This window comes from Thermochaetoides thermophila, assembly GCF_000221225.1.
Source record: "Thermochaetoides thermophila DSM 1495 unplaced genomic scaffold scf7180000011822, whole genome shotgun sequence".
NCBI classification, from domain to species: Eukaryota; Fungi; Ascomycota; class Sordariomycetes; order Sordariales; family Chaetomiaceae; genus Thermochaetoides; species Thermochaetoides thermophila.
In genome coordinates, this window is record NW_006383038.1 from 1,896,945 (window position 1) to 1,912,322 (window position 15,378).

At 53.8% G+C, this 15,378-nt stretch overlaps 4 protein-coding genes across 4 annotated transcripts; 3 read left to right on the top strand and 1 right to left on the bottom strand.

Moving 5' to 3' along the window:
* Positions 1-350: 350 nt before the first annotated feature.
* Positions 351-1,891, top strand: CTHT_0069580 (tRNA isopentenyltransferase-like protein; the record flags this gene model as incomplete). The annotated part of the gene is made up of 2 exons (XM_006697173.1): positions 351-401; positions 485-1,891. 2 exons carry the CDS (start codon positions 351-353, stop codon positions 1,889-1,891), a joined length of 1,458 nt encoding a protein of 485 aa, XP_006697236.1.
* Positions 1,892-2,055: 164 nt separating this feature from the next.
* CTHT_0069590 (uncharacterized protein) lies at positions 2,056-4,561 on the bottom strand (the record flags this gene model as incomplete). The annotated part of the gene is made up of 3 exons (XM_006697174.1): positions 2,056-4,103; positions 4,166-4,478; positions 4,547-4,561. The coding sequence occupies 3 exons, from the start codon at positions 4,559-4,561 to the stop codon at positions 2,056-2,058; spliced, it is 2,376 nt and encodes a 791-aa protein (XP_006697237.1).
* Positions 4,562-7,237: 2,676 nt separating this feature from the next.
* CTHT_0069600 (uncharacterized protein) lies at positions 7,238-10,470 on the top strand (the record flags this gene model as incomplete). The annotated part of the gene is made up of 3 exons (XM_006697175.1): positions 7,238-7,411; positions 7,462-8,193; positions 8,248-10,470. 3 exons carry the CDS (start codon positions 7,238-7,240, stop codon positions 10,468-10,470), a joined length of 3,129 nt encoding a protein of 1,042 aa, XP_006697238.1.
* A 2,268-nt stretch (positions 10,471-12,738) lies between these two features.
* Positions 12,739-14,102, top strand: CTHT_0069610 (uncharacterized protein; the record flags this gene model as incomplete). The annotated part of the gene is made up of 3 exons (XM_006697176.1): positions 12,739-12,835; positions 12,965-13,812; positions 13,875-14,102. 3 exons carry the CDS (start codon positions 12,739-12,741, stop codon positions 14,100-14,102), a joined length of 1,173 nt encoding a protein of 390 aa, XP_006697239.1.
* Positions 14,103-15,378: the final 1,276 nt, after the last annotated feature.

A 15,378-nucleotide genomic window follows, 5' to 3' on the forward strand; every position in this document is an offset into this window, starting at 1 on the left:
CAGGAGTGTGGCCCGTGCGCTGGCTGCGGCGGCTGAGGTCGGCTGGGCTGTGGCCTGTGCGATAGAATGTCCCGGATTTGACAGGGGCAAAGCTTCCAGATTCACCCCACTTTTCCACCCGCCGCGATGCCAAGCCCTGATCTCCAACAAAATTCCCCCAAAAGTTGGATCATTTTGGAGCCGGTTTTTATGCGAAGCGACCACCACCACCTGGCGAGGAGACAAAATAATCACACTGTTTTTGGGAGGACAACCTCATGAGCTTCCTCCTCCATCGTCTTGGCTTCGCCCGAGGATTGCTGTCAGCGTTGTGGTCGGGCAGACCGACCATTACTTTCAAAATTAAAAAGATGAAACCGTTGATCATCATCTACGGTTCAACCGGTACCGGCAAGTCGGACGTGGGTGTTCCCCCCGCGCGCGGCCCGTGATAATGAATCCTTGACAATCGTGATGGTTCGACGCCACGGCTGACACAGCGCAGCTTGCCGTCGAGCTGGCCCTGCGGTTCAACGGCGAGATCATCAACGCAGATGCGATGCAGATGTACCGCGGCCTGCCCGTCATTACCAACAAGCTCACTGTCGAGGAGCAGCGCGGTATCCCCCACCATCTGCTCGGCAGCATCGAGCTCGATGAGGAGCCTTGGACCGTTGCCCACTTCAAGCGGGACGCCACACGCATCATAGATGAGATTCGGGCCCGTGGGAAGCTTCCTATCGTCGTTGGCGGTACTTCGTACTATCTCGACAGCCTGCTCTTCGAGGGCAAACTGGTCGAGGACAACGACGACCCCGAAGGCAAGCTATGGAGTCGCGACCTTGCTGCGAGGTACCCCATCCTCACAGCGCCCACAGAAGAGGTGCTGGCGAAGCTGCGCGAAGTCGACCCCGTGATGGCGGCCAAATGGCACCCTAACGACGACCGTAAAATCCGACACTCACTCGAGATCTACTATGCGACTGGTCGTCGTGCGTCCGAAATCTACGAAGAGCAGCGGAACCGCAAACTGCAGGCCAAGTCTGGAACCAATGGGTCGAATGGCGCACCAGAGCTCGAAATCGGCGAAGTCCTTCTCTTCTGGCTGTATGCCCACCAAGAGGAACTCAAGGAGCGCCTAGCCCAGCGCGTAGACAAGATGGTCGAGCGCGGCCTTCTAGACGAAGTCTCCGAAATGTACGACTATCTCCAGAGCCGACTATCCGCCTGCGAGACGGTCGACCGGACTAAGGGTATCTGGCAGTCCATCGGCTTCCGGCAGTTCGAGCCATACCTCTCGACCCTCCGGCAGAACCCTTCCGACCCGAACCTAGAAAAACTCAAACAAGCCGGCATCGAAGAAACTAAGATTGCTACCCGCCAGTACGCAAAAACCCAAGTTCGCTGGGTTACCATGAAGACAATCACCTCCCTCCAAGAAGAAAATCTCCTCGATCGGTTCTACCTCCTTGACAGCACCGACATCTCGCGCTGGCACGACGAGGTCCTCAACAAGGGCGTTGACCTCGCCGCCAAGTTCCTGGCATGCAAGCCGCTGCCGAAGCCTGAAGAGGTGTCGGATACGGCGCGCCAGGTGCTGGCGGAGAAGGTTGCGCGGGCTGGGAAGAAGGACACACCTTGTCACAAAGTGTGCGAGCTGTGCAACAAGACCCTCGTGACGGAGGAACTATGGCAGAAGCACATTAAGGGAAGGAAACATACCAATGCCGTGAGGAGTGCGAAGCGCCGGGCGTTGATACCCGCGCATTTGGCTCCAACAAGGGCAGTGGTTGTTGTTGAGAATGGGAACAAGGACGACGAGTCAAAGGAGGAGGAGAGTGCGGCTCCCGATGCAGCCAGTGAAAGCGAAACAGCCATTCCGGCCGTTACGACTGCTGAGAGCCCGGCATGATTACCTCCAACCAAAATTCGACAAAAACGTGGTATCATTCCGCAACGGGACTATCTATGTACACGAGAGAATACACGACACAACCTAAACACAACCCTGACGATTATTCTCCTTAACCCTCCCCCCTCTCCCCGCCAACACACCCGGGTCCATTTTTCCTTCCTTCAAGCCTCAATCTGGGCCTTAACCCACTTCTCCAATCCACCCCGGGCAATAATCTCCTGCACATTCGGCGGCAGCTCACCAACCTTCTGGCTCCAGGTCTGGCCACCCTCACCCTCCGTAACAATGACCTTGCTACGACGCACGTCCCAGGTCAGCTTCCAGCCGGTGCGCCGAGTAAGCACCTTCTCCTCGCCATCCTTAGTTTTGAACGTCTCACGCAGGCGCTTCACCAGGCGGGGCACCTCGACGCCCATCAGGGCGTTGTTGATGCTATTCCTGCTAAAGATATTGCCAAAGCTGCCGGCCACGACAAGCGGGATCTTCTTGGCTAGGATGGCGGTAGCGGCCTGCTCGCGGGAGCTGCCGCAGCCGAAGTTAAAGCCGGCGACGAGGATGTCGCCGGGACGAGCAATCTCCCGAAAGGCCTTGTCGTAGTTCTCCATGCAGACCTCGGCCATCTTCTCCGGGGGGACGTTGTCCTGGTATGTGTACTTGCCGGGGTAGATGCCATCAGTGTTGATGTTGTCGGCGTCGCAGAAGACGATCTCGCCCTCAATCTTCTCGGGGAAGCCGGGCAAGATCTCGGTCAGGGTCTCCTCTTCCTCAGCAGCAGCAGCCGCGTCGGAGGCGCCGCCGAACAGGTCCTTCTCGGCGTTGGCGATGATATTATCGGCCTGCGAGACGAGCTTGTCGAGGGCATCCTCAATGCTGCGAGCCTTGTCCTGCTCGAAGTTGCCGCTGCCCTCGCCAACAATGACCTTTTCGACGCCCTCTGGCTTCTGGTACCAGCCGGGACCGGCGATGTAGCCCTTAAGGGCGCTCGCCGCAACAACTTCGGGGCTGGCCAGGTACGCCTTGGCTTCGGTCGAGCCCATGCGGCCCTTGAAGTTACGGTTGCTGGCGCTGATGCCGACCTCACCGGGCTCGAGCAGACCAGTGCCCAGACCGATGCAAGGACCGCAGCCGGAGGGCAGGGGCTCGGCGCCGGCCTCGAGCAGGACTTGCCAATCACCGGTTTCCTCAGCCGCCTGTTGCTCGAGCAGGGATGCGGCGGCGATGTAGAATTTGACGCCGTCCGCAATCTTAGGGATGACACCATCCTTGGCAGCCTCGCGAAAGACGCGAGCAGCAGCCGCGATGTCTGAGGCACGAGAGTTCGTGCAGGAGACCAGATAAGCCTTGTCGAGCTTGATCTTCTGGGCTTCGAGGTCCTTAACCGGAGTGGCAACCTTGACCGAGTTAGGGCCGGCCACGAAGGGGGACAGCGTCGACAGGTTGAGGTAGAGCTCCTTGGCGTAGGTTGCGCCAGGGTCGGCAGTGAGCGGGTTGTTGATTAGTTCGTCGATCTTAGCGTGCGTGAACCGAGCTTGATCACCCAGCTCAGGGCGCAGCATGGCCGAGGTTGTTGCCTTGGCCCGTAGCCACGACTGCAGCACCGAGTCAATGGGGAACAGACCACTTAGGGCACCCCATTCGGTGGTCATGTTGGCAATGGTAAGACGGTCATCGATGGGGATGCTGCGCATGGTCTCCTCGGAACCGGTGAACTCAATGGCGTGGTTCAGGACGTCATCCTTGTTGAAGAGACCGCAGAGGGCAACAATGACGTCCTTGCCCGTGACGCCGGGGGGGAGGACGCCAGTGAAGGTGACCTTGGCGATCGGAGGGATCTGCCACCAGGTACGGCCGGTGGCCCAGATACTGGCAGCATCGGTACGAACCACGGGAGTGCCCAGGCAGCCGACACCGCCGTACATGTTGCTGTGGGAGTCGGAAGCCACAGTGACGGTACCGGGCCAGGCGTACCCCTCCTCAACCATGATCTGGTGGCCAATACCCCGGCCGGCGGGGTAGAAATCGACACCATGCTTCTTGGCGAACTCCTCGATTTGACGGTACTTCTTTAGGTTTGCCTCGCTCTTGTTCTGGACGTCATGGTCCAGGGTCATGACGATCTGGCGGTTGTTGTGAATCTTGGAGGCGCCGATGGACATGAACTTGAGAGCGACGGGCCACGAGTTGTCGTGGGTCATGCAGTGGTGAGGGGCTATTTAGAGTCAGCAGCATTCTTCTTCGTAGTACGAAGCGAGCACTCCTCTGTATACTCACCCAGAGTCACATAGTCACCGGACTTGACCTTCTTGCCCGCTGGCAGGCCCACGGCATACTTCTGGACGATCTTTTCGGTAAGCGTCTGAGGGACGGGCGGCAGGTTGCTCTTCAGCGGGGCGCCATTCTCAAGCTGGGCGTGGAAGGCATCCTGGCTGCAAAGACGGACTGCTGTGCTGAAGGGAACAGCAGCGAAACAGGCTGTTACTGGCCGGCGAGCGGCAACAGGTCTCCAAGTGGTCGTGGTCGCCGTCCGGGCGATGAGGAGGGCTTGACGACTCCCCCTGGAGGCGGCCAGAGCCAGGGTCCTTCTCTGTGCAATTGAGCAAGTGTCAGCAAGCTTCGAGTTGTCTTCTCATGGCCAGCGTGATTGTCACATACCACAGGCACGATCATGGTGATTCTGGTGAACCAGACACTTCTCTCATTCCCGTATCGCCGAGTGTTGAGATGGAGTCGAGCCGGCCAGCGGGATCGGAGCGCTGCTGGCAATGGCACAATGGCAAATGCATGGGCTCTGACTGGTCAGCCGTTTCAAACATTGACAAAATTTTTGTGGGGCAAGCTTGGCATGCGGGCCGCGCTGACAAGGTCGCAGGGCTGTTCTTGGCGCTGTACTTTTACGGTGTATGTTACAGGCTCAGGGGAAAGTCACGAAAAGGGCTCAGCAATCCTCCAGAAGATGCGGTTGCAACAGAGCTCGATCTGGCAACCGAGGCCAAACAATCTGTCTCCGACCAATAGATATCCCAACTCTGGTACGCTTTCAGCAAATCGATATGTTATCATTCCATTGTTGGCCTGCTTTTCTGCAAACCATAGCACTTCGTTGAGTTATCTCGCTGTGGACGCGAAATTGTGGCTCTGCTATGCGGATTGATTCCGATGTTCTATGCTTCTATTCCCTCTTACTGGGCAACCTACCGCACAATTATGCATCTCGACACGGTGTTCTTCAACTTAACAGGATGCCTAGGCATACCAGGAACGTAGCGACCGTCGATTTATAAGAGATCGTTGACTCGGCTCGTCCGGAAGATCAAGCATCCGTGGACTTGAGGCCTAACATAAGCTGATTTAGTTAAGCATGCAGAAGCACCGGCCTGCTCAAAAGTCTCACGAAGCTGCATGGCTTATAGCCAGCGCGGGATAATCCCGGACAAGTGCTGCCCCTCCGCCTGTCCAGCATGTATGCGGGGTATGAGACATTTATAGCTCACCGTCTCGAAGTATGACTTCATACGTTTTGCAGATCCTCGAGTAAAAAAAAAAAAGAGGCCCTGGATCGAAGTCAATGCTGTCTTCGATCACAACGCCATGTCGAAGGCTTGAGGTAAAGGAATCGGTGTAACGTGCCAGCGCCAGCCCGCAGACGCGGTGTCTCTGCAGCGCAGAGACGTGCCTAGGTTGGGCAGCGGAATACGCGGAAACCGGTCTTGGCATTACTGTCGGAGGTTAGTGGCCAATCAGAGGGCGGCTCTCCCTTCCCCTCAGCGTGCGACGGATGGTTCCAACCCCGTACTCCGTAGTTGCTGGGGACCCGATTTAAAAAGTCTCCGTCAGGAGTACAGGGGGCCACTCCAGACAAGCTGGCAAAGCTGGCAGAGATCGATGCTTCCAGATTCCAAGATAAACCCCGTCCATGGTCTCTAGCGAAGGTATCTGTCATCCTGCGGGTCTCATCTACCGCACGATCATGGCCTGAAGCATTCCTGTCAAGATTGGCGCCCGTGTCAGACCTTCTCGAGTATTTCACAGAGCAGACTGGAGCCTTCGTTTTCGCTTTGAGATCGCCAGGTTACATCTCTGTCTTCGCACACGAAGCTACCCGCGCGCAACCCGCATTCGAATCGAAGAGCCAACAGAGCTAACCTTAATAACCAGCGAATTGCCATCCATCTTTATCCGATCGATCTCCCAGATCTTGGAATACGCCGACAGCACGTGAACTGCTCGCGGCACTCGTCGAGAACAGACGAAACGCCCAATCTCCCTGGCAACGATACGCGCAATACGACGAACACATTCGTCCCAATACCCAGAAAGCACATAGACCCATGCTGTTTTGGATGCATTTGAACCCTGTGAAAATTAAGAGGCCGTTGCTTCGCCAATCGGATCACGGCTCTCAACCGCGGTCCTCGTGAATCAAAAGCAGGCTTAGACAGTTCGATCGGATCAGAGCAGGGGGCCTACTTACGTCACTTCGGGCATTTACCCAGCAAAAGTGGGCATCACGGTCCCTAAAAGTTGGATTCGGCGGGAGGGAGCCTGGCGGGAGCTGCCGGAGCTGTGCTGGCTGCCAGATTGCCATCTTGAGTGGTGTCCGTCACAAGCAATTTTCAGAAGCTCTTCGCTTCCTCTGGGCAGCTTTTCTCAGCCTACCAACCAGGTAGTCCATCAGTTGTTGCAACATAACCCCCGCTGCCCCCCTTACCGGCCCTATCTTGCAGCCTCAGCACCGGTTCGGCTCGTTGTCTGCCGACCCTTGATACCCAAAGAGGTACCCTCCAAGCCACACATACCCGGAGCGTTGGGTGCTTTTACTGTCCGGGTCTTCACGAGGTTATGACAGCACATGTTCGTCCCATCTCGATGTAACAACGCGTACACGCAACCGATCTTTCAGAATTGCAGTGATCACAAGCTTCAAACACGCATTTTGCATTTCTGTTTTTGCTTTCGTGTTTTTTGTTTTATTTCTTTAATTAGAATTTTAGAACGCGTCAGTCTGGGACCCTGAAACTTTCAGGGCCTGCTTCGATCTCTCCCTTTTTTTTTCCAAAAGCAAACAAACTATCGCTTCGCACATTCCACAACCACAACGCTCTCTACGATCCGACACTTACTCAACAACTACAACTGCATCTACTATACACAGCACATACCACATACCAGCAGTTACATATCACACACACACACACACACACACACACACTGCCATCTTAGATACAACTCACTACTCTATTGCTTTCTTGCTCTCTCACTTTTTGCTCTCGTCCCGCTATCGCTCTTTCTGCCTCCCTATCCCGTATTTCGCTCACCTCTTCTACTCACCAAATAACCCTCACAATGACTTCCCCTGCTCCTGCCCCGGAGCAGATGGGGTCGCCGAGTCAGGCGTCAACGGCGTCTGGCCCTCCAGCCCCCCCCACGGGCAAACCTCCACGCATCTTGGCCTGTACGATGTGCCAACAGCGGAAGATCAAGTGCGATAGACAATTTCCATGCGCCAACTGCAACAAGGTGTGTTTAGTTACCCGGGTTTAGTTGATTTTTTTTCTAACTATGGACAGTCTGGCTCTCAGTGCATCCCAGCCACGCCTGCGCCGGCTAGAAAGCGCAAAAAGCCCAACCAGGACCTCCAGGAGAGGCTGGCCAGATGCGAAGAGATGCTCCGACAGTATGCTAGCCAGATACAGTCCGTCGAAAACAAGAGCCAGCCTCAGGAAGGCGACTCGGCTTCGAGCTGGGAAGTAAAGGACCTTCCTGGAAAGCTGATCAACGAGCATGGCAATGTCCGCTTTGTGGATGGCCCCCTGGCTACTGTCTACGAGGAATTACGCGCGATGAGAGAAATGATGGCCCATGAAGACACCCCGGACACCAATGGCAACACCTATGGGGAAGATAACCTGGCCTCGTTCCTTGTTTACCACACACTGGACGAACAGATCAAGCTGAAGGAGATCTGGCCAGAACCCAATCTAGGTCGTTCTCTCTGGCAAACCTTCCTCGACAGGGTTAATCCGCTGACGAAGATCATCCACGTCCCCACAATGCATCCCCTCATGATGCAGGCTATCGAGAAGCCCACCGCGATTCCCAAGAACTTGGAAGCTTTGGCGTTGGCCATTTTCACCATGGCTGCCATGTCGATGACCCCTGACGAGTGCGACCTTATGTTCGGGCTTCCCAAGCTTGAGGTGGAGGGCCGCTTCCGGACTGGTGCCAAATCAGCCCTTTCCCAAATCAACATCCTTGGGAGCTCGGACTTGATGATGCTTCAGGCTCTTATTCTCTACATGGTAAGTGCTTTCTTAGTTTCTTAATCGTCTGTCAGCTTCTGACCCTCGCGGTAGATATCTCTGCATGGCCGATACAACCAACACAGCATCTGGATCGTCAATGGGCTTGTGATCCGCATCGCTCAGAAGCTAGGCCTCCATCGCGACGGTGAGAAACTGGGCTTGTCGCCCTTTGAGACCGAAATTCGCCGGCGTCTCTGGTGGCAGCTTGTCATCCTGGACTTCAAGTGTGCCATGATGTCCGGGCTTGGCCACAGCATGCTCACCAAGACTGGAGATGTCCAGCTTCCCAAAAACCTCAATGACAGCGATATGGATCCCTCGGCCACCGAACCTTTCCAAGACCGTGAAGGTCCGACGGAAATGATCTGGTGTCTTTTGTCACACAGGTTCATCCAGTTTGTCCTCGACATGCCGCTCGAGTTTGTTTTTTTGATGGAACCGCCGACCGAATCTGACTTGGCAAATGATTCTCGCAACACGCAGCTCCTTTCCTACCGGCGCAAGCTCGATACACTAAGCAAAGATTTGACCGAAATCCTCGACAAAAATTGCGATCCCAAAGCTGGCCCCGTTCACCAGTTTGTGCACAGCATGCGCGACCAGGTCGTTGACAAGCTCAAGGATATCCTGACGCCCCCGCGCCTTCAGTCAGACCTGTCCCAGGAAATCCGCTCGCCCCAAGACAACGCCTTTCGCCTAGCTGTCGCCGCTTTTGAGCACAGCGACGCCAATTACTGGGCTGCGGAGAGAACTGGTTTCCGTTGGTTCGCCATGCACCATTTTAACATGGACGTGTTCACGTTCATGGTTGGCCAACTTTGTCACCGCACGGAGGGCGCGCTTGTCGACCGAGCTTGGAAGCAAGTCAGTCAGGCCTACCATTGCTATCCCCAGCTGATGAACTTGGCCGACAAGACAAACTTTACTCTGGCCGTCTTCCTGAGCAAAGCTTGGAAGAAGCGTGAGCAGGCACTGCTCCTCCGCGACGGCACCACGCCGAAGATGCCCTGGTTCCTGAGGCAAATGCATTGGGAATATCCGGGCTTTGACGTGGAATACGGCGGAACTCATCCCTACCTGAACGTACCTGCCGATCTGGACTATGCCCCAGGCAACAGTCCGTTCAGCCCTGCAACCCCTGTCTATACCGTCGTCAACCCTCTTCACAACTCTAGGACCGATGTCAACATAGCCGCTCCCAAGTCGAACGTCAACCTCAATGTCGCCGATTCGAACGTCGACATAATGGACGTTACCATGAATGAAGCTATGGCCAACGAGAACTCCATGTTCGATATCGATATCGGCCTGAACATGAACGCGTCAATGGTCTCTTTTGATGAAATGATGGCCCAGAAGATCATCAACGACTACAACCGGCAGACAGCGACCAGCCGCTATCCGGTCGCGAACCCTATTCCAGCGTCTGCTCCTACTACCACGGCCACTTCTCCAGCCACAGTCCCCGCTGTTGCGGCTCCGGTCACGGCCCCTTCGACACCGGATACTGTCCGGATGACCCTTCCTTCCAAACCGGCCGCTGTTCCAGCTACGGCTCCTGCGAATGTGCCGACACTTCAAGTGACGGTTCCCACCTCTGAAGCAACTATTCCTGATACAACCTCTTCTACCATACCGACTGCCTCAGCGCCAGTTTCTTTGACTGGAGCATCTGTTCCAATCAACGGGACTTCGACTATGCCGACTGCTCAAGGACCAACCCCGTCGACCGTCCTGACTTTTAAAGTAACGGTTCCTTCGACTACAGCAACAGTCCCGGCAGCGTCTCCTATGACTGTCCAGACTCCTTCGGCTTTTCTCCCTCTGTATGACAACGCGATCACGGATGCGCTCCGTTCAACTCCGGCTCCTGTCGCGGGCACCGGTTCTGCCCCCATGATGGCCGGGTCTGCGACCCGGGCTGCGGCACTAAACCATGTTGCTCATATGAGACTTCCCCCTCGCAACGGCGACAACGAGTTTGCCGAGTTCATCAACCAACTCGCTGGGCCCCCCACATTGTTCTCCAATCCGTCAACAGTTTCCGCAGCCCAGCCTACGCCCGCTAATACCGTGCCGACGCCCACTCTTGCGGATGCTACAGGCGCGGATGTCCTCATAAGTTATGCAAGCAGCCGCGAGTCAGAGGAGCCTTTGGGGTCGGATGGGGGGCAGCTTTGGGCTACGGCTACTCCCACGCCTACTCAGCATCCTTCTGCGATGTTGGATCATCGTCGGACTCATCAACTTCAGCAGCAGGGTGAGAGCAACTAGGAGGCTGCTGAATTGATGAGGGATGGGGTTTGGGCGGGGAATTAAGTAGAAGGGATCAAGGAAAAGTTAAGAGGGTTGTTCTTTTTTGGATAAGGATATATATAGAGGCCTGCTTGGGTTGGGTCTGGACTAGTTGGGGTTGGATACCCTGCTTTGGCTATTATTTTTTGGGCGACAAAACAACAAGACGATTTTGTTCGATTATCAGGTTACTATGGGGACACACACTCGGCCTCTCCCCTCTCTGCGTCCCCCTCTCTGGATCATTTCCCCCTTTTTATCTCTAAGAGATATGATATGATGTCTGTCGTGGGCTGGGGGCATGAAAGTCTCTGGCTAGGAGGGCATCCTCTCTCTTGTGCGCGTGCATGCTTTGGAGAGGGGGAGGGGGGCTCAAAGGGGGCGGTGATGGGGTCAGGTGGGCGTTTGGGAAGGGAAGAATGGATGAAAAGATAGGTGTGTTGTGATGGGACCATGTGTAATGTGGTTATTACGTGATACCCCTCTCTGGTATATAATCTGGTTTTCTGGATTTTGGATTAGGATTCGACATCGGGCGACCTCTTGGACTTTATACTTTTGATGAGAGTTGTAGATAGACAGCGGCATCACAACAGCGCGGGATAGATAATAGAATTGGCTCTTCACACAAAAGTCATGTCGTAGTTCGAGAGATATCTTTTGTATATTGTTATGAGTGAAGATGCGCTTTTGCTATGTATATGAAGAGTATGTGTCCAGCACTTAACGGTGAGGTAAAGACCACTCCTCTCGACTGTTGTTGAGCACTCGTCATGTTTTCTATCGAATTGATTGGCTTGGGTAAAGCGACCTTGCCTCGCTTCTAAGCTTGCTTCGACCAGTTTTCTTATCTTATACCCGCCTCAGATCCTTTCTATTTAGCTGATACTTTTTTTTCTATTTCTTAACTGACTTATCTTTTTATTCAACCGGCCTCTTTTAACAGACTTCTTTGATCGATTTTTCTTACTATTTAAGTAACTTTTTAACGTTTCTATTGATTTCTTGTTACGAACAACAGGGAGCACTAAGCGAGAAAAGTGGGATCAGACAAAAAGGACTAATAGATACGTGGTTCACGCAAGGTTCGAAACAGCCAACAGGAAACAACGGGATTCTGACAACCGGTTGTCAGAGCTAAGAACCACCAACACTGACAATCACTGATGAAGGACTGAAAGGCCCTCGGTAAAGGAGACGAAAAAGGATTCTGAGTATATAAGGTAGATGAATTCCTCGCAGCAGGAAGGGGAACGTAAGAACTCGCCAGTCAGTAGTACAAGCAGTTGCCCAAGCCAACTGGTGACCACAGTTTCACTTGACTGAGACTGAGGGGAGAACGGGAGCTAGGGTCGGATGACTGGGGAGAATTGGGGAAGGGTGATATTATCATTTTCGGTGGGAGTGGGTTTGGGGTCATTGGTCTGGTTGAGATCATAAACATTGAGGGGAATGACAAGATCATCTTGTGTGAGCTTCGGTTCGTTTTCGAGTTTAACATAGTATTTTGAGTCCGCAGGCTGGGACTGGGGCTAGGTCTCTGGATAGGGGAGGGCATAAGCAAAGGAGTTCGAGGAAGGGAGGGCAGGTTGTTGTCGATGTTGACGGCATCAGCTATGGCAATAGCCACCTCTGACTCCGCCTTGACAGAGAGGTCACAGTTCGACGATCATGTTTGCTTTATCTCGCTGTTAGGTGTAAGTGTATGCGATGCTGTTGTGTGGGAGTTCTAGTCTGAGGAGAAAGGATGACATTACAGTTAGAGGAGATACAGAAGATATATTTCTGTACATGAAGAATATAAACAACATGGATCTACTTAGACATTAAAGAAATTTTGTGGAAAGTCGGTGAAAAGCCACTTGTTTATCTCAGTGTAAGTCGAGATATCTAGTCGGCACACTTTGGAAGTCGCATCATCTCTGGACACCATTATCAGAAGAGTTTAGGAAACTCCAGCAAGTTGAGCCATTCTTTCCAGAGTCTTGGGGAAAAAAAGCGTTCTACACATACTTCATTTTCTTAATTATTTAATGAGAAATCATCGTAAGTTCTCTTTTGTTTTATTCGACTCTTAAATCAGCCGACTTGTTAGAGGACTCGAGATGACCGATTTCTTTCGTACTGCGGGTCTCGGCAATGCTCCCCACATTGCCCCGCCTCCACTCTCATTCATCGTCAGCTTTGAGCGACTGAAACTCACCAACGTTCCACCGACTTACACCACGCTTTCTAGAAGATACAAAGATGCCGCCCCGAGAACAAAAAAAGATCACTAATCCCCGGCGCATTCTCGCCGTTTCTCTGGCCGATTCGGCCAACCATCTCAGCGATGTGATCAAGGGTATCTTCAAGCTTCACTCTCCCCTCACTCACATCGGCACATCTCAATCATCCCACCTATAATCACACTTGGCCTTTGCATCGTCCTCAGTAAACAAAGTTTATGTTTGCTAACCACATACCTTCACAGCCCTCACCGGAACCGCCCCTTCACCATCTCTCAGCCCAGACCAGGACTCGTCCTCCCTGGCGGGCACAACCCACCACATCACTCTCTCAACACCGTACTACACCGCCTCAGTACCGATATGGATCGACTTGATCCCTTCCTCTTCTTCAACAGATAATGCAGCGTCATCATCCTCATCAACGCCATCCCCAGCCTCAGAATGGGCCTCCACCTTCCTCTCCGAAGAAGCCAAAGAAGTGCTTGCCGTGCTAGGGGGGTTAATCCTCGTCTTTGTCATCCCCCCTCCCTCAGTAACACCTACTTTGTCCTCACTCCCAGCAGCAGCGGCGGTTCCTCAACCGTCTCAACCTCCGCCCTCATCTTCAGATCCTGAACCAACAGCCTCGACACAGCCGTCCACGATACTCGCATTACCAGATCCGATCTCTCCCCTTATCCCCTCCCCCTCGCTAACACGCGACCTCATCACCCAAATCGGCCGCCTAATCCACCAGGGCCTAGGAGGCTGGGAATGGGACGGCGTGACCCTCGCCATAGGCATCAGCGTTGTCGGCCCAGCCAGCGCTGGTTCTCAACTTGATGATGACGATGGTGAAGACGTCTTAAACGGATGGGAGGACCTATGTGCAGAAAACGGGATGGAGTTCGTTCATATTCCGGTATCAGCACTTAAGGATAAGAAGGACAAAGAGGGGGAGAAGAAAAGGAATAAATTCGGGGAGAGGGTGGGCTTGGAAAGGGTGTTGGAAGCGTTGGGGAGCAATGACTGGTCTGGGGGCGGCGGCGGCGGCGGCGGCCTTCAAGGAGGGGAGGGGGGGATGCTAACCTGGAAGGGGAGGGACAGGAAGGTGAAGGGAGCGATGGGGAGTTTGACTTCGACCCAGAAAACATGGACTTCAGTTTTGACAAGGGTGACTTGGACGAGTTGAAGAAGGCAATCTTGGGGGGAGGGGGTGGCAAGCATGACGACGAGGAGGAGGAAGAAGGAGGGGAACTTGGTGAGGAGGATGTTGAGAAGCTGGAGAGGATGATGAGAAAACTGCAGGCTGTGAGGGATGCCACGGCTGGGATGCCGGAGGAGCAGAGGAAGAGGATGGCTAAGAAGGCTGTCGGGGAGGTCATGAGGGAACTGGCGTAGTTAGGTGGAATGTGAAACATCTAGTGTAGTAGTTGACGTGTTTCTTGCAGAGGGATCGGGTTGAGTGGTAGTTTCTATGGTATGGTTCTGGGTTGGAAGACAGGAGAATAGCAAGATATGGGCTGATATGCTGGCTCTGAGCGTTTCTACGATGGGAGTCTCGTCATTGAGTTATTGCTCCCTAAGTAATGCTCTCTTACTTTACTACCCACTCCAAGCCAACATGAGCTTTGTGTTTTCCCGACATCTCAAGGGCAGCCTTCTCTCTCCATTCCCGCAAGCATCACCCAATGAAGCCTATCAACCAGTCACGCAGTCTCTCCTCAAAACCAGACCAATAGCTTTCCCATCCTTTTTTTATACGGCCCCCAATCCCCCACCAACCCCGCCTTCTGCTTTCTACTCTGAGCATCTCAAACGCAACCCCTGACGGGATCGTCTGGCAAAATTGCCCATCCTGTCGTGTACCAACTCCTCTCCAGGAACAAGACAAGCAGCAAGACAGCTTAGCCCATAGTGTACCTCAGAGACACTGCCAGTCGTCGATCTCGGTTAACTTACCGACGATGGCGTGGAGGAAGGACGGGAAGTGAAAGAAAAGAAAGGAAAGGCGGCCAAATTTAGGGTTCCGTATGCTGGGTTAGTTGATAATGCGCTCCGCGCGTGGTTACACTGGGAGGGGAGATCGACCTGCCGTGCAGGTAGGCGCTTGGGGAGAGGTGCGCGCGAATAGGGAGGGAAAGATGTTTAATTCATCATCAGCAGTGCTGTTCCGTCTTTAGCAATGAACTCACTCGGCGCAGCCGCTCTCTGTTGAGTATACCAGGTCGACAGACAAACTGGATGAGCAGGTGGTGACGGCATTGTCTGCAAGTCAGCCAAGATGCCTATGCGCCAGACCGCTGACCATGGATCACTAGCATCATGTCAAGCAGACGTAGATACCGTTTCAGACAATGAAACCTAACTCACTCTCACCGGCATCTGACCTCAGGGCTTGCAAGAACCCCAACACCAAGAAAAGTCGGGAAACAGCCAGATCTGAGACAGCAAGGTATCATCGAGCCATGCCGGCGAGTGGAGAACTTCTCAATGCCAAAATGTTTGAACTTTGAGTGGAAGCAGAAACAGGCAGATTGACCGTTGCGTTGTGCCTGAGAAAGAAACCGTTGCAACGCAGCAACGGTTGTTGGTCTGGTTTCAGCATTGATGCGGCAGCCAGCCAAGGCCAAGCGGGCACCTGCAGTAGTGAGGAACAGAGAAAGCTACATGAATC